This window comes from Protomyctophum parallelum (assembly GCF_964188405.1).
Source record: "Protomyctophum parallelum genome assembly, chromosome: 23".
Taxonomy (NCBI): Eukaryota; Metazoa; Chordata; class Actinopteri; order Myctophiformes; family Myctophidae; genus Protomyctophum; species Protomyctophum parallelum.
Genome location: NC_139715.1, coordinates 18,797,581 through 18,808,168, shown reverse-complemented (window position 1 = coordinate 18,808,168; position 10,588 = coordinate 18,797,581). Strand labels below are relative to the sequence as shown.

The following is a 10,588-nucleotide window of genomic DNA, read 5'->3' as shown; positions in this document are numbered from 1 at the left end:
TTCAGCAAAGTGATTTAGAAGGGGGGAAAAATGAGGTGGCCAAGGATAGACCCCTGGGCTGGAGACCCTGGTCATTGAAGTATGGGGTGTAAGTGCCTTTTGGAGAGATAAAAGTAGCAAGTTGCAGCCCCTGCAGCCTCATCTCTCGCGGGCTAATGTTTTATTTAAAAGCCCACAGCCCCCGTGGTCAAAACACTGTAATCGGACCACAAAGGTTTTCATTGTATCGCTTCACACAGCTGTCTGACTTAATTATTCCAGATGGCGGCTTTTAAGAGACCCGTAGCAGTATGTGTGTAAAGTTAACAGCTTAAAGGTAATGAATTAGTGATGTTTTTAGAAGGGACAGTAAATAAGGCCGGGGAGAACGAGTCGTCATGAGGTAATGTGTTATCGAAACATTTCCCTGCAGCACAGAGTGTCCCTTAACGCCCTTTGTTTAAGTTTCTTCAAGTTTATTATTTGCACAGAAAGAAAATAACAAAATATCAAGTGAAACAAACCCCCTCAAGGGCATACAAATGAAATCTCACCTGATTCAGTGTCCTATCGACTATCTATTCAACACAACAGTGGATGATTGGGTTTTTAGTTTTTTACTACCATTCTATAAAACATAAGGCCCTGGGTTCTTGTTTCTCTCGGAAATGGAAGATCATTAGGTTTGCTGTTGTCATTTCAAACCGAACATAACAGTGGTTCTCAAAGCGTGGTCCGGGGTCCTTGAAGGGGGGTTTCGAGTATTTTTTAAGTGGTCAAATTAGCAAATAGAATACATGTTCAGAAGCACCTTCCATATAACGGTCTCAGATATTTGGTCACTTGGTTCGCTGTATTATGTATTGTAGAACATCAGGAACAATACAAAACATCATCATTTTACATATATTGTGCTAATAGTTTACGAAGCACAGACTTGTGACATTTTATTTTTTGCTTAAATCCAATGCGTACTAAATGCCTCCTCCTCCTCCACCTCCTCTCGCAGCAACAGCAGGAGCTCCTGGCCCTAAAGCACCAGCAGGAGCTGTTGGAGCACCAGAGGAAGATGGAGAACCACCGGCTGGAGCAGGAGATGGAGAAGCAGCAGCGGGAGCAGAAACTGCTGCTCCTCAAGAACAAGGAGAGGGGCCAGGAGAGTAAGTCTTAAGAATATGTGACCAAGTACAGTGCTTTAGGACCAAGGGGGGCCATGGTCATTTTACAGCTTTTTACATGTTATGAAACTACAGAATGTAAGCTTTCATATGATGTATTGTTCATTGAAATTGGAAAATAATTGGTACTTAATTTCATAGCTTGCCCAGTCTAACTTCGAAGAGAGGGGGCGAAAAAACAACAAAAGATAGTTTACTTTGGCAGCCTTTGTGCATGCAAATTTCTGTAGGTTAATTTTCAGTGAACTGGATCAGCGTGTCACAGCAGAGCAGATCATTTCTAGCACCCCTGCTGTTTTCACACCTACTACAGCCAGCATACAAACAAAGAACGATGGCTTATGCCACCAGCGCTCCAAATAGCTAGCAATTATCATAATTTAAATAAATAAGCATATGCAAATTGTTCCACATTAACAATGTTGGGAGGTAAAAACTAAGATATTTGAGGGGAAATATATCATTTATATCCACAAATAAAATACATTTTCGATGTGACACCATCAAAATATTATCATTGATTAACTCCATTCCTCTACCTTTTATCCTTTTCCTTCCATTAATTCTATTCTGGTCATATTTCATAAATGTAGTCTGGGGTCCAGAGTGACTTATTAGGTACTTGTCTTAAGTGTGGTTTGGCCCTCCTTTGACATTGCTCTGTGCATCATCACCACCAATAAATGTGCAGTATACCAATTTACTCTATACTAACGATATTATTAATTTTATGCTATTAATTCCATTCTACTACAGGCCTACTCTACTCATAAACCCCCATACATATTACACAATGAAATAACTAGTAGCCTAATCTATTTTATATTATTTTCATGTTTTTATAGCATCACATATTATATATTTTTTGTATTTATTAGCCTATGTTTATTTTTCCATTTACGGTATATCTAAGTGATACAATATCACCATAATAGTGACAGTGCCTTTAAACAGAAGATGGCTAATTAGAATACCAGTCACTCTTATTTTTCTTTATTGTGTAATGTTTCTAAATGCATGATGACGTTGTTTGCACTGTACACAAGTAGTTGCAAGTAGTAATTGCAACCAGAGGGCTACAGTCAGTCAGTCAGTCAGTCAGTTTTCCTCCGAGGTGGAAAGCATGGTAACCCAGATGTTTTTATTTCCAGGGAGAAAAAAAAGTCTGGGTCCGAATCCACTTCAATACGGCATAGAGTAGCGCAAACGTCGATCTGATTTCTGATTGTCTGCACCTTTGTTAAATTGACGCACACACGCACACCCGTACACACACACACACACACACACACTCCTATCTCTCTCTGTCGCTCTAATTAATTAGTCTCATGTCCAGCAGCTGCGCACAGTTTCTGCCAGCGGATCCTGCCGGGAGCTGCCTATGCCATAGAAAGCATAGGTGAGTTCCAGGCTAAAAGCATGGTGACGCAAGGTTAGTTAGTCAGTCAGTCATGCATTATTAGACTCGGTGAGACCCGAACATTCGTTCACACTTCACACTAGTTGGCTAGAGCAGTGGTTCTCAACGTTTTTGGCTGCAAATGCTTTGGCAATGTCTCGGGACCCCCGCCCCGCCCCCTCCCGACCCCCAATATAAATTGACTGCTACAATAACCTTAATAATAGAGACAATACACCATAAATAAATACTGAAACCAGATATAATCATTAGGGAAGGTGTATGGCCCTGCCTTCCAGGCTTCAGCTCACCTGAAAGAGAAGAGCAGCTGGCGAATCCCTGTCCTCGCATTTGCAAATGAACGGACAGCCTCAGAACGGATACGTTCACCAAGAATAACTAGTTAATTTGATTTGTTCGTTCACGACCGACACAACACTAGTGTCTAATGTAATGTAATCTAATGTAATCCTGGGCCCTACACTCCTTCCAAGTCCAAGCCGCTTCTTTACACCTGACGGGGGAGTTTCCCCGGTTGGACATAACGTGTGGAAGGAACATGTCATTCCTTTCCCCTCCATCAGGCGCCCCGGCTGGCCAAGGGGAGGCAGTTTAGAGACCAGGATTACTGCATGTTTTGTTGTGAGGGTATACCTACCCTAGGGGACACGGGGTGATCAACTCCACTCCATCCATCCATTTCTAACAGAAATCGTACGTTCTTCCCCAGTCACGTCTCCCAGAGTTCCCAGTACACTTTCGGAAGAACGTAAAAAAAAAAAATGTGAACGTTGAAAGCACCATTGACCTAGACTTTGGCAGCGTGCACACGCATGCATGCACGTTTTCCATTTCACTTGGAGAGAGTGTGTGTTTACTATGGTAAATATGGGCTGTATTAGCTGGTGGCCTTGGCCAGGGCTAAAGCAGGTTACTGCTGCTGGATATCTCTCAACAGGTCATTGAGAGCCAGGCGAGGCCAGTTCACACGCTACATGGAAAGCCGGTACAGATCAAGGCCGTGTGTGTGTGTGTGTGTGTGTGTGTGTGTGTGTGTGTGTGTGTGTGTGTGTGTGTGTGTGTGTGTGTGTGTGTGTGTGTGTGTGTGTGTGTGTGTGTGTGTGTGTGTGTGTGTGTGTGTGTGTGTGTGTGTGTGTGTGTGTGTGTGTGTGTGTGTGTGTGTGTGTGTGTGTGTGTGTGTCTGAGAGAGAGATCGAGATAATGTGAAGTGTGTGTCATCTTCATGTCCCTCTCTGAGTAGGCAACGCATGGCTGTGTGTGAGAGAGAGTTAGTGAATGAATGGTGTGAATGAATGGATCTCAGTCACTGTGTGTGTGTGTGTGCGCGCGCCGAAGTAGGAACGTTGTTTCATTGCCCCAGTAAACTTTTCCCCCTATTCTTGTACCCCAAAATTAATAGCTTTTTATTTTTTCAATGAATTGCATTTTTATAGCGCTTTTCCAAGTGCTCAAAGCACTTTACAATGGTTCATTCATTGGGAGGTGAAGTGGCGAATAGTCAACACCAGTATCCTCACGTCCCCTCACATTCACACACCAATTGTGGCAAGCTCACACCGACCAACTCATTGGAGGCAATGTAGGGTTCAGTGTCTTGCCCAAGGACACTTCGACATGTAGACAGTAGGAGCTGGGATTCAAACCGCCGACCCAGGGATGAATGGACAGCCTACCTGGCCCATTGTGTGCTATAAGTCTACAGTACAATAAAATAAATAAGAGCAGGGTTTTCTGGTGGACATGACATGAGATGAGATGTGAATCATATAATTGTGGCTTCTCTCCGTGACTCACACAGGTGCAGTGGCGAGCACGGAGGTGAAGATGAGGCTGCAGGAGTTTGTCCTCAACAAGAAGAAAGCCCTCGCTCAGAGGAGCCTTAACCAAGGAGGTCTGCCCAACGACGCACCATACTGGTACAGGTGAGAGAGAGATGAGGGAGAGAGCAAGGCTCATCGATATGTGACGGTTGTTTGTGACCCAGCTTGACTGAGGGGCTGCCATTGGATTTATTTTGTCATTTTCGTTTTGTCATGTCATATGCAAGCATAGCTTCAAATTGATCAGTTTGACCCACCAGTTTTGGAGATGTGGCCTGCAGAGAAACAGCTGTTTGAGAAAACGGACCTGAATGGTTCACTTCTGTTGGCTCTAACATTACACCTGACTACATGTTTAAGCATTTACTTCATATTTACATGTCGATTTCAGCTCTGACATTTATTTCAGACATGCTCTAGTATGTGAAGAGTCTGCCTGTGCTATTAACTCATTTTGGATAAAGGCTGCACGATGGCAGCCCCTCAGTCGAGCTGGGCCGCATACAGTATGTCCGTACATGGATAAATGTGTCCGTGGCATGCCCAATCTTGTCCGTGGCAAATTTGATTATAATGTTCTTATTTATAAGACCCAATTACTGAATGTCTCCAAGTTCTTTTCAGAATATGTATGACACGTATTACTACGATATTATATAAGGAGTAGTGATACTAGTGATTCTTAAATGGTTTTTTTGTTTCTGGTGATAGTGATATTGTCTACTCATTTTGTATGTCCGTGGCAAAAAATACATTTTGATGAAAATGGCCACCACAAGCTAGCATGGCCCCTGAGGGAGAGGGTAGAAAGGGAAGGACTGAGTGAATAAGCAAAGCGCGTCAATACTCCTCCAACTATTTGTCTTTGTAAACATTCATGAGCCTGAGTCATAGATGACGTACCACACTTGTTTGTTCCCCACTTCATTGCTCGCGCAAAACAAGCTGTACTGTATGTGCACGAGATGAATAAAGAGCAGGGCGCACGCACGCACACAGCCACGCACGCACGCACACACACACACACACACACACACACACACACACACACACACACACAGTGAGGAAAGGTTATTGGAACCTGATGAGAGGTGCTGGTATACTGAGGCCTTGCCTTGACGGTCCTTTGCGGAGTCACAATGTGTCGGGTGTGTGTGTGTGTGTGTGTGTGTGTGTGTGTGCACGCGCAGCCGCACACACACACGCGCGCACGCACACTCTCTCTCTCTCTCTCCTTCCCTCCCTCCATTGACTCTCTCTGCTCATTAAGCGTTGGTTTCCTCTCCTCGGTGCAGCGGAGGCGAGGAGGGGTGAACATTTAGGCACCACAGAGTGTATATACATTCACCAGACCAGAACATGGCTCTGGACCCGGGCCAGGTCCGTCCCACTTTATAACCTGGCGTACGCAACACAACACTGCTCTGCTCCGTGGGCAGAGGAACAGATGGCTGATTAGGCCGCATGTCTTCAACATAGCAGACGGATTATGGAGGAGCGACGCTCCAATCACTCAAATCTATCAGTCAGGAGTTTTGTTACAGAGGGATTATTCTGTCGGATTGAATTTTATTTACCCCCCCCCCCTCCCCCTCATTTTAAAGGACCACTTCACCACTATTCAACCTATCTTCATATAATTGGTCCTCACTAATGATCATGATACAATTAAATGAATGAATGAATGAATAAAACATTATTTACAAAGTCTGTGTCTCATATGAGGGTTCAGTTCAGAAACCTGTCCACCACTGACGTCGATGGGGAATCCAAACTATTAGAAACGGCTGGCTTTCTATTCCTGAAAGGTTGCAATGCAATATCGTTCTCACGATTTACAATAGAAAAATCTGTGATATACACAATATATGTCATTTTAACCCGGCAAGTATATAGTATTAGACACCCAGTCCTGATGGTGGCGGTAACTTCACCATTATGCCGATTTTGACCGAATTCCGAATCTGGCTGTCGTCATTTCTGTTTTAACGGACGTAAACTTCCACTAGCTTTCTTGCCAGTGTGTCACAGTAATCTGTCTCCGATTCCATGCGATCGTTGTTTATTTTCATATGTAAGTCAAGTTAAGCTCTAATCAAGCCCCGAATATCGCATTTTGAGCAGCTATGCACATAAAGACCGCGTGCTGATAGCAAAAAATGCTAAAAGGTGCTAAATAATGGAAAACAAATCCCCAGATTATAGGGAATAAAACAATTACGTCAATAACGTCAACGGTAGCGGGGGATTAATTAATTCACTACGTCAATACCGTCAAGGGCAATAAGGGGTTAAAAAGAATCTGCCTAACGATGACATCACTGTTGGACGGGTTTCTGAACTGCCCACAGCCCTCTTGTGATACACGGATTGAGTAGAAAGAAATGGTGGTATTTTATCATTCAACATTAGTGAGGACGAAAAGTGGTGAAGTGGTCCTTTAACGCCTTAAACCCTCATACAGACTTTTTCCATCTACACCAAATCTCCTTGCCAAAAATAGCCGATCTACAAGCTCACAACACTAATGCTCCCCCCCTGAGTTCAAGTGGTCAAGAGCATGTGGTTCTGTGATCTTTGCGGCAGCAGTTTGTCTTTGTACGTCGTGTGTGTGGTTGTGTGCTTTTTGGTGTGTGATTATGCACACTCATGCTTGTGTGTGTGTGTGTGTGTGTGTGTGTGTGTGTGTGTGTGTGTGTGTGTGTGTGTGTGTGTGTGTGTGTGTGTGTGTGTGTGTGTGTGTGTATGCGTATGTGCGTGTCTGTCTAGGAAAACCCAGCACAGCTCGCTGGACCAGAGCTCTCCTCCGCAGACGGGACTGTCCGCCTATAACCATCCTGTGTTGGGCGTGTACAACCCTCGCGATGACTTCCCCCTGCGCAAGACTGGTACGTACCGTACAAACGCGCACGCACACACACACACACACACACACACACACTAGAGTGACCCGGCCCTAAAACGTCGGGTCAGGTCAGTTTTGGGCAGAATTTGAGAACTCTTATCATAGAGTAAAAGTGAAACGCCAGTCAGCACCATCTTCATAACAGATAAATACACAGACAGAACACAACAGTTATTTCTATTATTATAGAATATGCCCAGTCTCAGTCTTTGCCCGAACCCACGCACACGTACGCGCACACACACACACAGTGAATGAACCATTGTAATGTGCTTTGAGTACTTGGAAAAGCGCTATAAATATACAATTCCTTTAAAAAGATACAATTGTGTAGTACCCCACCAAGGGGTACTGCGCCCCCTGGGTGTTTTACAGTTCCCAACAACATTCCTTTTTCTGCGTGCACGCACACACACAGACAGACAGACAGACAGACAGACACACACAGACGCACACACATGCACACACACCTGCACTTTTTTATTTTGGAAATAAATATTTGTACATTTAAAAACTGTGACTATAACTATAATCTACCTGATCTTGAGGCCTACAAAATCGGGGAAAAGTACTAGTCAACTAGTACCAACAAGGTCAACTAGTGGATTTACTAGTCGACTAGTTGCTTAATGTCCTAGCACGCACGCATTCACACACGCACACATGCACACACACACTCCTTGACACGTACAATACACAAACACAGGTGCACACACATGCACTTTCACCATTTTGCTCCACACCCATACACACTGAGCATGCAGCAGCTCTGGCCAGTGGCAGAGGAGGGCTTAGCGCACGTTTGGGGTCATTTAGCCAGGACCTCATCCGCTGTGCTCTGCAAGCTCGTGTTTGTCACGCACGCGCCGTCACGCACGCAGCAGCACAGTTCACCACTGTGCCGTCCGACAGCCTCTTATGTGCAGACTCACGTTTGGCGTAATTTAGATAGCATCAGAGCCTCCATGCCATTAATCACTCCTAAATTAGCCTGTCAGGGATTTCCCAGCATCCCCCATATGAGAGCGTTGGTGGAGAACTCTGTACAGTATATGCGTAGGCGGTTCAAGGGTTCAGCCGAGAGCACTACAGCCCAAACAGCACACCAAAAAAACAGTTCTGGTTGAAAACGGCAAATTAAAAATATGGCAGGCTTGTAAGCAACGCAGCTGCAGCTAATACAATTAATAATGGGTGTGTGTTTCATGTACGTAGGTGTGTCCAGAGCCGTGCATGTTCCACTGGGCAGGCACATGCAGTAGTCAAGAGCAGTGGTTCCCAAACTTTTTCATGTCAAGGACCCCCAAATTGACACTAATTAGCCTGCGGACCCCCATTTGAAAACAATATGCCAGGGATCCCCACTTTACGCTCTTACGGCTACGGACCCCATTTAATGGTATTTCTATCTTTGAGACCCCTAATTGTCTCCACCAGGCCATCGGCATGGGGAGAGAGTATGTTATGCACTCCGTGTGTGTGTGTGTGTGTGTGTCCGTCCGTTTGTGTACAGCTAATCTCCGGCACCGTTGGTTCCATTTGTACTCTCTCTGAGTTACATTTTGTTCCTAATTATCATTTAGCTGGGGATCCCCTGGAACTCTCTGAAGGACCCCACTTTGTGAACCACTGGTCAAGAGTATAGGCAAATCCGTGCAGGGCTGCCCTGGGCGCAATCATAGCTGCCGTGTCACATTACGTGCAGCTCGATGCCCCAGCATTGATTGCCTACAGCTGGCCTGCACAGGGATTCTTCTATTGTCAATGTACTATGACACATCTAAATCCCTCGTTAATTTGATTACCAGTAGCTGCAGCTATGTTGCTTACATCAGTGGTGTAGGTCAGTGTTAAGCAGCATGCCTTGTTTCGTTTTTTTACCCTGCTGTAGCTTTTTACCTGACCTGTAAAAGAAAACTACAAAAGCAGCCTATAGGCTTTCTCGCCCCTTTAGCACAAAGTATAGTACAATGTTTGAAGTTCTACTATAATAAAAAAAGGTATTTTCGAAAAGTACAAAAGCCTGTCGCTGTGAACAACTGTGTATTTTCCCGATGGTGCACTGTGTGTGCACGTGTTTGTGTGTGTGCGTGTATGCGTGTGTGACTGTGTGTGTGCCCACAGTGTATATGGGTGTGCTTTCTGGTTGTTTTGCGTGTGTGGTGTCTGCTGTGTGTGAGTGTGTGTGCGTGTGGTGGTGGTGTAGCTGCAAACCAGCGGTCGCCTTACAGTGTAATTATTCACTTAGCGGGGTGGTAGGCCGGCGGGTGCGGGCCGCGCTTTGCTCCTGTTGATTCTGGGCCCGGCAGGCCGCGGGACACTGCAGCACACACACCACAGTTGACTCTGGCCCACACCACCACATTCCACCCCCAGGAGGAGGAGAGGGAGGGTGGGGGGCACAGTGAAAGACAGAAGGAAGGAGAATAAAAAAAAAGCAGTGGTGGAAAAAGTACTAAGATGTTTTACCTAAAGGGATTGTGTTTTTGTAATTTTTCTTAATTTTTCTTAAGCAAAAAACCTGAACTTTTAACATTCAGTAGATTTTCTGTGGTCTGGCTCAAAAGTGCTCCGATTTTCCGGCTGACTGTGATGTCACAGCCTGCAAATCCCATATATGACAATGGGATTTGCCAGCTGATGTCACTGTTTTCACTGTTTAGCCTGTTTTCATTGCAGCTCAAAAGGCTTCACAGACACAGAAAAAAATCCCAGACCACAGAAAATCCACTGAATGTTCAAAGTTCAGGTTTTTGGGGTGTCATAAAACCTAAAAGAAAAACGAAAAATAAATGACAATTAATGTCATGAAACCTTTAAGTAATAGTATCAACACAGCAATGTAGCACTCATTGAATGAGTACATTCAAAATGTTTACTCGCGTACTTAAACCTTGGCAGACGATACCAGATCATTGTTTGGACTGACACATGATGATGAGGATGATGAAGACTCCCACAAAGACTGTCTTCCATCAAGATTATAAAGATCATTCTGATGTCATTCAACTTTGGACAGTTCCAAAGATACCATGTCTTTGTCAACAGGACAATCTAGTGTCTGACAGCTTGTGATGTTGCTTCAAAAGATACGCTGAAGGACCTTGGAAATGCTGAGTCCGGCAAGCAAAAAAGCCTGGTAACAAAGTACACTGACCCATTTCCTATCAAATGAGCTGGAGAAGAAAGTGCTCAAGTGCTCTTGCGAACAGAATAGTTTACTGCCATTTCAAACACGGTTGCAAGGAAGTTTGCTTCAAATAAACATAGTATAGCGGGACGTCAT

General features: G+C 44.6%; 1 protein-coding gene across 4 annotated transcripts in view; it reads left to right on the top strand.

Annotated features, from left to right (window-relative positions):
* The window catches only part of LOC310854275 (histone deacetylase 4-like), a gene marked incomplete at its 5' end in the record, with an annotated part of 104,860 nt that overhangs the window by 49,815 nt on the left and 44,457 nt on the right, over nt 1-10,588 (top strand). For all 4 annotated transcript variants that reach the window (XM_083758873.1, XM_083758872.1, XM_083758871.1 and 1 more), the window contains 3 exons: nt 989-1,139; nt 4,376-4,499; nt 7,167-7,285. In XM_083758873.1, coding sequence (XP_083614999.1) covers nt 989-1,139; nt 4,376-4,499; nt 7,167-7,285 — 394 coding nt within the window. The remainder of the gene's footprint in view (nt 1-988; nt 1,140-4,375; nt 4,500-7,166; nt 7,286-10,588) is intronic.